At 31.2% G+C, this 15,196-nt stretch overlaps 2 protein-coding genes across 2 annotated transcripts; both read right to left on the bottom strand.

Moving 5' to 3' along the window:
• Positions 1 to 654: 654 nt before the first annotated feature.
• LOC105138361 (scarecrow-like protein 14) lies at positions 655 to 2,744 on the bottom strand. Its single transcript, XM_011044422.1, has one exon. It carries the CDS (start codon positions 2,742 to 2,744, stop codon positions 795 to 797), a length of 1,950 nt encoding a protein of 649 aa, XP_011042724.1. The 3' UTR covers positions 655 to 794.
• A 9,382-nt stretch (positions 2,745 to 12,126) lies between these two features.
• On the bottom strand, positions 12,127 to 14,103 carry LOC105138384 (scarecrow-like protein 14). Its single transcript, XM_011044439.1, has one exon. It carries the CDS (start codon positions 14,101 to 14,103, stop codon positions 12,127 to 12,129), a length of 1,977 nt encoding a protein of 658 aa, XP_011042741.1.
• Positions 14,104 to 15,196: the final 1,093 nt, after the last annotated feature.

The following is a 15,196-nucleotide window of genomic DNA, read 5'->3' as shown; positions in this document are numbered from 1 at the left end:
CTAATATGAACAAATCCCGATTAAAAGAGATTGAAGTAAAAAATCCAGCATAATTTGAAGAAAAAATTCCAGCAACAAAAGCAGCATTCATAAAAAGTCAGCAACAAATTCATACTAATCAAAGCTCTCTTGAAAGCTTCTTGGTTAGCATAACAACAACTGATAAATTAATTCTAGTAGCAATAGCCTAGCACCAGGACTATAATCGATACATTATTATGAAGATGGGTTAAACATAAATAAGTTTCAATAGGTTCAGAATTATTTTTTGTTTTTAAACATACTACTATATATTTCTAAGTTCAATTTTATTTTTCTTGGAATAATAGTTATTTCTCATCTTCACATATTATTAATTAATCATTCATGAAAGAGAACTTGGAATAATAAAAAGTTATATGTATAACTATTCCATTTCTTAAATTTTCTTCAATTAAACATTATCTTATAGTTAACATAAACTTATAAATTAATTTAAAGATATTAATTAGTTCCATGTTGATGTTTTGTGTGGCATATAATATTAGTTTAATTAATTTGTTGCATGTTTACTAAGGAATTCATGTCTTCTTGGTTCATAATTCAGATTCCAAAATCAAAACAATGAAACTATTCACTAATCGAAGACAACGAGGCACGTTCAAAGGGCTGACCGATCATTTAGTAATAACGATATCAGATGCGCAGAAAACCAGTGCAAGAGGACTGTTACAGTTGCTCAACATAGAAGTATAAGAAGTTCAAGCATAATTTTACTCGTAAAAAAAAAACGAAAACATCATAGTTTTATGGGGTTACTCCTGGACAGGTTTCCAAGCTGAAATAGCATGAAATATCTTTCCCTTCCATCCAAGAAGTACCCATTGTCCATCCTCATCAACGATAAAATCTTTATGATAATCGGGTTTAATGCTTTTCACTCTGTTTATGATACTTTGATGTAATGGGATCTGCCTAAATCCATTCCTCAAATTCCTCATCTGCCATTGCTTGTATGTCTCTGGCCTTTCAATCCTTCGTGTACCCTCACATGCTACCACATTTATAGCATCCCTTCCAATCATTTCTCTCTCGAATAGCAATCTTTCTTGATCTTCTCGAGGTGCATTGGCTTCGAGCATATCAAAATATGCGGAGTAATGGAACAATGCTTCGCGGAACCTTGTGACAAAGAAGGGAGCATTGTAAGAGCCATTACGCACTCCATGGAGGAATACATCAGGATTGATTGTCTTAATCAATTTAAGAACAGCATCCCTGGGGCTGTTGTACGCCATTGTGTCGTCAGGTAAGTTCTTGAATCGGTACATGCAGTTGACAACAATCACCTCATCTCGATCTCTATCGATCTTGAGATCCTCATATTGAATAGTTTCCCATTTCTGGGCTATGGCATTGTACTCAAACGGAACCTTCATTCTGTCAGCCAATCTTTGTAAACGACGGCCAGTCTCTTCAACCCTTTCTGCAGGCCGAAAACCTGGTTGGGGAAGCTCAATTCCCGTAATGCGAATCTTGGGAGGTCCACCAGGCCTTAATGAATGACGGTAGATAAAGCAAGGCCATTGAAATCCATAACTGATGCCAAAATCAATGATGTGCACGCTTGTTGCCTTAACTGCTACCCTCGCAATTGTTCGGTTTGCACACAAATTTGTCATCTTCCTGAAAGGACATATTGTAACATAAAGCTTATAAGCATTCAGGATGTCAACAGCTGTTGTCGAATTTTGTGTAATGGGTCCAGAGAGTAACATTCCAGTGCCGGCAAGGCGTTCCTCGAGGCCATTAGCGAAATAATGTGCCAATCTTTGATTTGCATCCCCGAAAGGAGAAGAATGTTGCCTAATCTGTTTTAATTTCGCACTTGCTGTCTTTTGATCACCTCTTCCTGCAGCTTCTGCACAAAGAATTAGCTGAGTCCACAGGTCTGTCTCTCTTTTATTAGCCAGTGTTCTCATGCGCATATGAGATGCTGTTAACTGCTCATTATGCAGAAACTTATTGTACGCTGCACTTCGTGAATTATCATACAGAGGACATGATATGTGTACTCCACTCTCGATACTGTGCAGAAAGTCATCATCAAGAAGCTCCAAGTGTGTGGACTCTGAGACCGAAGGTTGCTTCTTGCTCCTCCCTTCTTCTAAGTAGTCATTACGGTCACATTGATAATTTCCCCTTGTCTGTTTTGATGAGTAGTTCTTTCCATTTTTCTGGATTCTGTCTGCTACCTCCTCTTCCTCTGGCTGTGGAAGATCCGATGCCTTCCTCATTGAAGAAAATTTCACAGAATGACTATATGGAAGGAGCTTGTTAGCACTTCCCGTGACTCCATTTAACTGCCCAAAAGAATGCGTTTCTGCATGAACATACGGCACCACAAAGGCGCTTTCCGGAGAGTAAAACGACTGTAAAACAGATGATTGAACACTTGTAGTTGGAGTGTAATTCTCATCCGGGCTTTCATTGATTTGAGCCAAACAAGGAGCGCGGTGATCAGAAGAAGGTGGATGCTCTTCTCCGAGCACATCATAAAGAGACTTTTCAGCAGCTTGGAGAGCGAGACAGTCCTGTAACATACAGGTTTTATCTCCCAAATCATCTTCCATTAATATGTCATTTATGTACTTGAAAACAGCATGAGAGAAGTCATTCGTGTCATTGTTATATGCAGTATCTTCATCTGAGCTAGACCCTAAAGTAGGAGCTTGTAAAATGTTTGGAAAGGAAGGTGGTTCCATGGAATCAATCACCAGTATTACGGAGATGAGATGTGCTCAAATTCTTAATCGATTATCGAACAAGAAAGTGGAAAAGGTGGACTCAACTTCGTAGTTGTGTTTTTGTTTTCTAATTATTTTTTGAAGGGGGTTAGAAAGTAGAAAAGGTGACTCAAATGTTAATTTTTTTTTTAATAACTTTTAGCATTATATGACCAAGTCTGGTCTTCGACTTCACAGAGATTCTTAATTTTGTTTTGATATAATAATATTAAAAATAAATTATTAAAAAATATTATTTTAATATATTTTAAAAAATAATATCTTCTAACTATTCAAAATGACTGAAGCCGCCAGTCTCCAATTCCCCCCCGTCCTTTTCATTTTCTGTGATATCTGCGGTATGGCCCATGGTATCGGTTTGCTTTTTCATGATTCTTTTTCATCACTTACAGCCCTAGCCAATAGTAGGATGTTAACATGTTACTTTTTCTATATAATTAAAATGGGTGTACCTAAATTAATTATTAATTCATAAGTTTTCAATTTAATGATTATGAATCTTAATCTTAACAGTTATGGGATGACTTGAAGCAATAACTTTTAAAAAATAATTCTAGAATTTGTTAAATTATACTTATCCGTATTGTTAATATATTACTTTTTAAATTCATAAATTAATATTAATAAAAAATATTTTTTTATTAAAAATATTCTTATAAAAAAATTGTGAGCGTAATTAGTGGGACCATACAATAAATAAGTTAAATATAAATTAAACATGTTATAAATAAATACTAAAAAGATTTATAGTTTCAGTTAATTTTAGATATAATATATATGAAAATATTTCTTGGTTTGATTAAAGTTTTCAATTAATTTATGATTTCACTTAAAAAAATTTATTTTCTAGTTTTAATTTATTGAATATAATTCCAAATTAAATCTTTTGATCGAGTTGAAACTTCACCAAACAATTTTAGATGTATTTTTATATATTAGTGTAAAATTTTAGGTGAATTGTAGTTATAGACATTCTTCCAATATATGTCAAAATAAATTATAGAAATCTTATTATTATTTTTTTAATTTTTGAATTTTTTATTTGACAATGATTATTTTTGTACTAGAATGTGATAGTTTGTTTTTGAAATTTTCTAGTTCTACAAAGATATTTAAGAAGCTATAACATAATTTCCAAGTATGAAATGAATTCATTAATATTTCAAAGTTTTTTTCTTATAATTTTTTTTATTTATTCTAGCTATACAGAAAAAAAAAGTTGATAATATTTAATGATAAATTAGTTTCTAAGATTATTGGGCAAAATTGTAAGTTATAAATAAGACTTATATCATTTTCTTTACTTCTTCTTTTCTCACAACATCATAGTGACTTAATTTATGGGTTTTATTTTTATTATCTCAGTTATAACTCAAGGCTCGTCTGAATTTAATTTATATTTTGTTTTTAGTTAGAATACAAAACTTATTTGGATTAGAATTTGAGCTTAATAATAAAGATTTTTGATAAGTAGATCAATTCAACCTGATAAATCTATTAGGGTTAATTACTCAGAACATTTAAATATTTGTAAGTCTAAATTTCATAATCTTTGATAAATAATATTTTTAAAATTTTTAGTTTGACATGTGAAATTTTATTTTATTTTTTTAGTTATTTACTTTTTAAATGAATTGAATCTAACTTTTGAGACAAAATAGTATAATTTTTCTTTTAATCAAATACTGGAATTTTTTCACTTCTAATTGGTCATAAACAACCTATTATTATGATGATAAACACCGATTATTTTGTCACTTATTATATAATTTTGCAAAATCTGATACAAATCTTGGCGAAAAGTTGAGAGAAGAGTCTAGAACTACGTATGAAAGCAAGGAATTATAAATAATAATAATAATAATAACAACTCAGAAGATGTCATTATAAGTGCAACACCTGCAAAAATACCGGAAAACAAACAATGAAATTGGATTTCATTTCACTTTTCGTATAGACCAATGCTAGCAGAGATAGGAAGCAACAGATTTAGAGCTCTTTGGTGAGATGAAAAGCGTGGTTTTCTTTGCAGCAGCCGCACCGTATTTTTTTTAATTAATTTTTAAATATATTTAGATTGTTTTGATATATTCATATGAAAAATAAAAAGTAAAAAAACAAATATATATATATATATATATATTATGTTAATATATTTCAACAAAAAAAACTTCAAAAAGTAACATATAAGAGACAATGTATTATCATAGGGCTGTTTGTTTTTGTAGTTGCAACAGCATTACGTGATTTTTTATTTGAATTTTTTTTTATATATTTTTAGATATTTTAATATATTTTTAAATAAAAAAAACTTTAAAAAATAAACTCTACCACCTTTCCGATTACAACCTAAACCATGAAAATTAGTCTACTATTATTATTTGGATTCCCATACAAATGCAAATATTTTCAACTCTCAATGAACCAACTTTCTAAAGACATGACTGGCTTTTGGCATGGCCTCACTATCTAACCTAACTAGAGGTCAGACTGCAAACATTTGTTTAAAGCCTCCAAATTAGAAAATTAGCGTCAATGATTGTGTTTGTGAAATAATGGGCTGGCTGGCTGAGACAGGGACCCTCGATTCCAAATTAATATTAGCAAGATCAACAAGAATTGAAGACCATTTTCCTCGATTCAGATAGAATTATATGAAACCATAATGTCAGGTGAATTGTCTTGATAGCCAGATTCACCTCACCTTCCATGGAAGTTTCACCATGCGACTCTGGCCTATAAAATCTCACGTACATGGTTATGACAGGGGAGTTCTTGGAATATGTTCAAAGGTTTAACCATTTACTGACTTTGTACACTATTTTCAATGATAGAGACAAGCAGCCTCTTCAATGATAGCGATCTTGCAAAGAATATATTCAAATTGAATGAATCGTTTCCTGGCTACATAGGTACGAGATATTACAAAAATGAATACTTAATCACTTATATTCCTATCCACTCTTCCAGCTGGTTTAGTATTTTGCTGGATATTTTTATTTAAAATAAATTACTTATATATTTTTATTTTAATATTAATACATCAAAACAATTCAAAAATATAAAAAATAATAATTTAAAACTTAAAAAAAAATTAAATATATTCTATCAATAAAAACAAATACTGCCTTAATTTATGCAAGTACAGCAAAACCCAGTAGAAATTATCATATTAGTAATTATTTATAAAAGCAAACTTCATGGTTGACATAAATATCAAGCTAACACAAAAAAGGAGAGGTAATGAAAAATTTGATTATCATTATTTTATAAATTTTCAAATAAAATGTTTCAACTCTTATATAATTTTCATTTGATTGTATGTACTTGATTTTTTTTTCAATCAAGTGTCTGTATTATTATTAGTATTATTATATAAAAAACTTAATGTTTTTAAAAATAATAGTTTAGAAAAAAATGCTATAATGATATTATAGTTGATGATGCTCTAAAATTTAATATGCTTAAAAATATGGTTTTTGAATGTTTGGTTAATGGATAATCATATATTCATGTCAATAATTCATTCTTTAGAGCTTAAGAAGTAGATGATTGGTGGTAAAAGATCTAACACCTCTAAAATAATTTTTTTTTATGAGATTTAAGGACTATTGGATTACGAATTCAGTAATTTTAAGTAAAGAATTGTAATAAATAAGAAAATAAGCTGTAAATTCTAAGAATAGGAGTATTTGTTCATGTTTCAGTATGATAAATGCTTTGAGATTTAAAAGTATGAGTACTTAGAGAATAGAAATTATAAACCATTTATAGGATGTAGAGGGTATTTAGAGCCTAAGACCTTGTTGTTTTTGCTAAAGTGAAGGGAATAAAGAATCATTTCCTTTTAGTAAAATTAATAATAGATAAGTATCTCTTATATAATATTAATGATGATAGAAATATGGTAAGCTCTTATAAGATTTCTATACATCTAGGGATATAGAAAGATGAATATTGTTGACATTAATATTTTATGCTAAAAGTCATAAGAATAAACAAATGAAGCTTTATGGCCTAACATGGAGCCTATAATGATCATGAGACTTATACCCATTTGGGTTAGACATGATGCCAAGCACACGAGTGATGGGTTTGACAACTCGTCATACTCATGTCTGTTTAGACTCATAGCGAAGCTGAACTCGAGAATATTGGGTCCGACAACTCGTCAGACTCATACACGTTTAGGCTCAGTGCGTGGCTAAACTCATAGACATTAGTGTGTTTGATATTGTGGTAGCTATTGTGGTTGTGGTTTGAAAAAAGTTGTTTTTATAAAAAGTGATTTTGGTTGAGGTTAATTTAATATTTATATATATTTGGTTAAAACTGTGGTTAAAATTGAGGTTGAACAAAAAATAATTTAATATGTTTAGTTAATAACATTTTTAAAACTGAGGTTATAAAATAATTTCAAAAAATATATAGTAATATTAATGGTTTTTAATTTAAATATTATAGATTTAACTATTGTTATTATATTATGAAATAAATAATACTTTATATAAAATATTTTTTATTTTCATCATGTATGAAATATATATGACAAGGACTATAGTTTTTTTGGTTTCTTAAGCATAAAACAATATAAGGTAAAATATAATTAGGAACAAAATTGGAATTGCGATGAAATTTTGTAAATGCTACGTTATCAAGCAATCTCTGTCTAATTTACGTAGTATCATTGAATAATGTTAAACACTATTTTTTTTGAATAAAATACAATTAAAAAATTAAAAATAATTTTTTATTTTATTAGGTCAGACCCAGTTCAATGCACGTTGAGCTTTGGACCAGACTCGGTCCGGCCGGAACTGGTCCAATCGAAACAGTGTAGTATGTTACACTGTTCATGTTAATTGCACTATTCAGTGAACAATGCAATTAGCATGCACAGTACGTGAAAAATAGGAATTCATTGCTTTTCTTTCCTGTGTCTCGAACGAAAAAATAATATGGGACCCATTAACAGTAAATCTTGTTTTTTCCTTTACTAAATAGCTTAAATCTGTGGTTTAATTAAAACGCAACCGCAGCCGCGTAAACAAACAGCCTCTAGGTCTAACAACTCTCCAAACCCATATTCTTTTGTGTTCAGTGTGTGGCTAAACCCAAAAATATTGAGTCTGACAACTCGCTAAACTCATGTTTATTTAGGCTCAGCACATTACTGAACCTAAAAACTTTAGGTTTAATAGCTTGCTAAAATCATATTTGTTTGGGTTCAATTGAGTTTTGCAGCTCGCCAGACCTATGTCTATTTGGGCTCTGCTTTTAACCATGTCCAAGGGTGTTGAGCTTAGAAGCAAGCTAGACTCATGTCATTTGAGCCTGATATTCTTCTGAGCCTATAGATGTAAAGCCTCACCCATTAATATTGGGTTATCACCTTGTCTTTAGACCTTTCAAATAATAATTCGAGCTTAAAATTATTTTTTCAAAATATATTGATCCATTAATAGTGAATATGTAAAAGTTAGAAGAGATTCAAAATCCTCTGTTGGAACATGTAATGCTCTTAATGTTTTAAAAATTAATTAGACTTTGATGATAAAAAATGATTTGTATAATATTTACTTAATATGAAAATAATTTTATGTTAAATATTTAAATCTTAAGATAATTCATATAATTTTATAACATCAATGTTTTTGTAACTTCTCAAAAATAAATAAATAAACAACATCATTTGTATAAGAACATGTGCTAAGTTTTTCATTACCTAACACTACTAGGAATTTAGAAAATAAGAATAAAAATCAATAGATAATATTATGTACGTTGCTAATTTCTAATGAAAATAGCGATGAGGTATTTTCATCAGTAATTACTAATGAAAATAACAATTAATTATGTTATGGTAGTAATTTTTGATTTGTAAAAACAATAAAAAATGAATAAAAAAATCATCAAAACATTAACATGCCATGGCTTACTGAGATAATATTTCCATCGACAAATATAAATAAGTTATAACTGATAGTTCCCTCCCCTATTTTCTTCTTTTTTTTTCTTTTTGTAAATAAACCAACCAGCAACCCCCTATTCTCTCACAAATCCGATCACCCTAACAAAACAATTAATTTATGTCTATATTAGTACTGTCAACATCCATCATTGATTTTGTTTTTGTCAAGTATCAAAAAGTAAACATGGATACCTATTTTTTAAACCCATTTGTGTTTTAGGTTAATTAATTGAAATATTTTGTTGTATTTGTAGTTTTCCTGTATATTTAAATTTCTTATAGTTTTTTCCTAGAGAAATCTATTGTATTAATATATGTTTTATATGTTAGGTTTTGTTTGAGATTTGAGGGAAATTGAATTTGTTTGTCATTTAATAAAATTAAATTTGATTTTGTAACTTAGGTGTATTATAATTAAAGAAATGATGAGATATTTTAATAGGTACCAATCATATTTCATCAATTTTATTGTTAAGTTGAGGATTTTGAGAAATTAGATTTTTTATAAAATTGATAAAATTATTTATTGTGTAGCGATACATTTGTTATTGTAAGATTACTTTTTAATGAATATTGAAATTAATAAAACTTTTATACTCAATAAAATTGATAGTGTTTTGTTTTGTTGTGATTTTTGTTGTTTTTTGAAATTAACAACTACATAACTAAAAAAAATACTAAACTTCCAACCATATTTGTTTTCTACATATGATTCTATCATAAATATAGGTGGTTTTTCATCAGAAATTTACATAATGGTTTAAAAGTTTTAGACCTTTAAACAAATTGGAAGAGAGACCAAAACAAGTGTTTAAGAACGTATGATCAAAAGAAATTAAAAGAGAAGCAACATGCTAGAAATGTTGTAAATAATGATATTTAAAAATTTTTTCAAAATTTTTTTTTATCCAACATTAAAAATATATTATTTCTCATTTTAAATTAAAGTATTTAAATTAAAAAGGTTTTTTTATCCCACATTTAAAAAACACAACTTTCTTTTTGTAAACATAAAGTATATATCAATGGGATTCCAATCCCATATTAAAAAAATAAAATATTTTTCTATTATTTATATAGTAAAATTTGATATGGGTTAATAACTAACAAGAAAAAGGTGGTAAGCTCGTACGTATAAGGTTGGGCTGAGCAAGAGAAAAATCTTTGATAGCCCCCTCATGCGCAAGGCAACGCCTAAACTTTATGGACCTTTTGTATTCAATAATAATTTTTTTGTGACCCTTAAATTGAAAAAATTCAACTCTTGAAATTATTTTTCTAACAATCACCACAACATCTATATTTCTCCAACAACTTTTTTTATTATTAATTATTGCAACAACTACATTTTACAAAAAATCTATTAAACACTTTTTTATTTTACCATGTATTTCTTTTATTGGTTATTTTAAACTCTCAACTTATATATATATCTCCTCCATGAACATTTTGTAAAAGATAGCACACAACCATAAAATATTTATTCTATTTTTTTCTTTTCAAAACTTGTTGGGTTCTTTATTTTCTTTTACTTGTTATTTTTGCATACCTCATCTTATTGAGGAACTTATTCAATCTCGGGGGATAACTTTGTGGAGAAAATATCATTAAGTACAATGTTTGTACACACCTCGAGTTTACTGTTCTCTATTTTGTTTTGTTTTCTGCTCATTTTATTTACATGTTTCCATTAATCAACATAATTTTAACAAGAAGTACAAAATCTAAAGATTAACATTAAAAGAGAAGCAACATGCTAGAAACTGTGAGTAGATATTTCGATGAAGTTCTTGGGTCGGTGTGTTGGCTAGCAGTTGAAATAATTAAATTAGTAGATCTAGAATTTTCAATAATACTGAGAGAAATCACAATAAATCCAAAATATATTCCATATTTCAAAGTGATATTAAAGGTGTTTCATGACTTACTAATTAAGTAACAACAAAACAAATTATATCAACTATGTTTCAATTGATTGTTTTGTTAACTATTTTTTAGATATAGAATTGTATTGAAGCGATTGATGAAACACATGTTCGTGTTTATGTATAACAAGAAAATCAAATATCATTTATTGACAGAAAAGATGTACCAACACAAAATGTAATGGCATCATGTAGCTTTGACATACAATTTACATTTGTTTGGTCAGGATGAGAAGGTAGCGTACATGATACAAGGATTTTTCTTGAAACTATTGTTAATCCAAATATCAAATTTTCAAAGCCACCAGCAAGTACTTGAGTTTGATAATGTAAATGGTAATAAATTTCATTAATATTATCTTGTATTACGTGACTAGGAATAATTTACAGGAAAAAAAAATAATGTAGGGAAGTATTATGTTGTTTACTCTAATTATTCAAATGGATTTTTGGGCCCATATAGAGGAGAAAGATATCATCTTTCAGAATTTCATTATAAAGAGCATCCACAAAATAGAGAGAAGTTATTCAATCAGTTTCATTCTTCAATACGATGTGTATTAGAGCAAACTTTTAGAGGTTGGAAAGAATACGAAGAAATTTGCAAAACATGTCATTATTTCTGTATAAGACACAAGTTCAAATTATTATGGCGCCAATAGCTCTACATAACTATATAAGAAGAAATTTCAAATGGAAAATGATATTTACTTAGTTTAATCGTCATCTAAATTATGTTCCTTAAGATATTTTTATTAATATGGTTTTATATTCACAAATATATAGAGGAAACAAATGTTTAATAATGGATAATTTTCATTGTGGAATTGCATCAAGTTTGATAGGACAATAATTAAAGTTTCTATAATATCAGTTAGTCCTATTATATGTATTCTATGTTTAGTGTTATATGTTGAATAATTATATATCATTTTTGGTCATTTTAGGTGTAACAACAATTTAAACCATAATCTTGAACAAATATATATCTCATTACATACTTTTGAAACCAAACATAAATTTTAGCTTTAGCAATCATAATTAAAATTGATTTTTTCAAAATTAATTTTCTAAAACCACAACACAAGCTATTATAATTCAATCATATTCTATATTATAGGCCAGAAAATTTGATGGTGCGTTTCTCATCTCCGGATCTCTGATACAAGATACTTGTTGCTTAGCAATAAAGGTTTTCACTTTTTTTTCCAACTTAATCAGATGATTTTACAATATTAATGTGTAAAGATAAATTAAAGATAACACAATAAGACAATCTCGAAGCTTGTCAAAACGAAATTTTATTCTCATATGTAATATAGTGTCAATGAGCACATGTCTGAAATAGGTTAGCAACAGCTAGCGAGTTCGAACTCCAAATACAAAAAAGCCTCCTTAAGAGCAGAAAAATCCAAAGCTAGCTAGGCATGGATTAATTTCCTGGTTAGGCAGATTTCCAGCAGGAAATGGCAAATAGGACTCTGCCTTTCCATCCCTGAAGCATCCACTGGCCATCTTGATCCATCAGAAAATCCTTGTGATAACTTGACTTCTCTTGTTCTCTCACTTTTTCCATGATCTCTTCTTTCAGTGGGAGCTGCCTGAGCCCAGCCCTTACATTCCGAGCCTGCCACTGCTTATATTTCTCTGGCCTTTCGATTCTGTCACATCCTTCACATGCTATGACATTCAGGATTTCCTTTCCAAATACCTCTTGTTCAAACACCAACCTCTCTGGATCTTCACGGGCTGTAATGGCTTCGAGCATATCAAACAATGATGAGTAGTAGAAGAGGGCTTCCCGGAAACGCGAAACGAAGAAAGGAGAATTGTAAGCCCCGTTAACGATCCCATGAATGAAGACAGCTGGATTAATCCTCTTAATTAAGTTAAGAACAGCATTCCTATGACCGTTCAAGACTACTGTCTCATCAAGGAGGTGCCGAAACCTGTATAAACTGCTAACAACAGTTACTTCATCTCTGTCGATCTTGAGGTCCTCGAGTTGGACATTTTCCCATTTTTTTGATATCGCATTATACTCGAAAGGGACATTAAATTTATCACAATAACTTGCCAAGTAAAGTCCTATTTCTTCAATTGTTTCTGCTGACCTGTAACCAGTCTGGGGAAACTCTATTCCGGTGATGCGAAGCACCGGAGGACCACCAGGTCTCACTGAGAGATGCTGAATTAAGGAAGACCATGGGAAATCATAGAGAATACCGAAATTTATGATGTGCAGCCTTGCTGCATCTTCAGAAAGGTCCATGATAGTTTGCGTTGAGAAGAGATTCGACATGACCATGAAAGGGCTAGCTGAAATAAATCGTCTGCAAGCTTTTAATATGCATTCGGATGTCACCCTGTTAGCAGCAAGAATTGCATATACCTCACTTCCATTGCCAGCCATGCGAGCCTCTAGGGCATTAGAAAAACAATGGGCCATCCTCTGGGATCCATCGCCAAAAGGAGTAGAATGCTGCCTAATCTGTGTTAATAGTTCAATTGCACTCCCGTGATCGTTGCTTGCTACAGCTTCTGCACAGTGTATCAGAAGAGTCCTCGTATCAACCAATTCCCTGCAGCTAACGAGGTTCTTCCTGAAGAGCATTCCATAATTAGATCCTCTTGATTGTTCTTTTAGATAAGGTATCATACCTGGACTATTTTGAAATGTTTCATTAAGGTTCAACCAAACTGGCTTGTCATCTCCACCACTAGACGGAAACACCTCAGCAAACATTCCATATTGCTCAGCTGCTTCAGCATAAACTGAAGAGTGCTTATTTCTCCTCGTTTCGGACTTCTTCTCCACTTTGTAATGATTCTTTCTTTTCTTCAGCTCGCATGCCGGGTGATCCCAATAACTTTTCTCTTTAGTCGCCATGACTGGAGTCACTTTGTTGTTTTCAAAATCAAGAATCATTTCATTTGCCTGACGATGAAATTCCCAAGTCTCTTCTGTCCCTCCCTTAAACAACACATCCAATTGGCTCGCACCAAGGGCTACATTTACAGAAGAATCCACCTGCTCAGGGAAAGTTTGAAAAACGCTTTCAGGAAAAAATGGAGGTGAATTGACCTGCAAGCTCAACGGGACAGTGTAGTTAACAGACGGAGCTTCTCTATTGTGTATGAAGCTGGACACAACCATGTTGTCAGCTGTCTCGGAGCTGTTACAACCATAAATATTGCAACAGTGAGTACTAACAGTCTTTATAATTTGATTTGGATCGGATACTTCACTGTCTGACGAGGAACTTTTCTGATCAAGGATATCAGAAAAGGGTTTTTCAGCAGCCCGAAGAGAAAAGTCCCGTGCACTAAAGGTTTGTTCATTGGACTCTTCTTCCATAAGAATCTGGCTGATGCACTTCAAAACAGTATCAGCTGAAGGATCTTTAAGAACTGGATTCATGTTCAGAGATGGATTCAATTTCTTGGGAGTGTGAATTAGGAGGAACTATATATAGAAGGTCAGGAGTTGAGAAGGATGTCTTTAGGCAGTATTTAGATGCATGTAGCATACAAAGAGATCCGTTATATACTTCAATGTACTTTTTTATACTGAAATATACAAAACGAAGCAGGCAAGAAAAGGCAATAAAGAAAAAGTACTCTGATCACAACTTCATTCTCATGCACGAGGTCTGTTTTTGCTTCTTCACATAATGCTCCTTTGTATGCAGTTGAAGCTGTTGGAAGAAATGGCCCCCATCTGGTTAACTGAGATGGATAAATAGATTTATATGATTTATTAGTAAATATAAGTAACAAAAGCGTGCAACTTATACAGGCAACGGAGAATGGAAGATCGCTAAAAAGGCCGTTCTTTACCTGAATTTATGAGCAGCAGCTGAGTATCCGTGCAGCAACACGCTCTGCATGAATATGGAAAGATGAAAGAGATCGGGCTAGCCTAAACTTGATATTTGGTTTGTGAATAGTAAAAAAATAAAGCCAAAAGTAATAGCTTAACAGGAAGAAACCTAATACGATATCACAATCAATTAATGCACTTAGACAAGGAACATAACCTCTTTTTATAATGCTGGAATGGTACACAGCATATTGTTTTCTCTGCAATATAATGTCATTTCAGCAGTACAGTACAGTGGAGACAGTTTTTAGGTAACTTTTTCCTACCTGAACTTGGCATTGTGAAAGTTTGAACATCAATATCAGGATTTTCATAAATTTAGAAATAAACATAGATTATTAGACCAAAATCATTATTCTATGACGTATTCGTCGTTGAGCTTCACGCTATACAAGTGGAGTTGAGCAGATTTTTTTGACCCACAAGCCAGATGCCCCTCGTGTGGGATGTCCAAAGAATTATGCGAGTTAAGGAACAAGATTCATTGCAAAGCATGAGGAAACCAAATTCTGCGTTTTCCCACCTTTTACGGGACCTAGCTTGTTCTCGAAGGATTTGACCCTGGCTCGAAGCACTTCTGTCTTTTAACATCCCTTGAGTTTCAGGCCCATAACTGTGAATAGGAATAAAT

Source organism: Populus euphratica, unplaced genomic scaffold (assembly GCF_000495115.2).
Source record: "Populus euphratica unplaced genomic scaffold, PopEup_1.0 scaffold88.1, whole genome shotgun sequence".
NCBI lineage: Eukaryota > Viridiplantae > Streptophyta > Magnoliopsida > Malpighiales > Salicaceae > Populus > Populus euphratica.
This window is presented reverse-complemented; position numbering and strand designations above follow the sequence as displayed.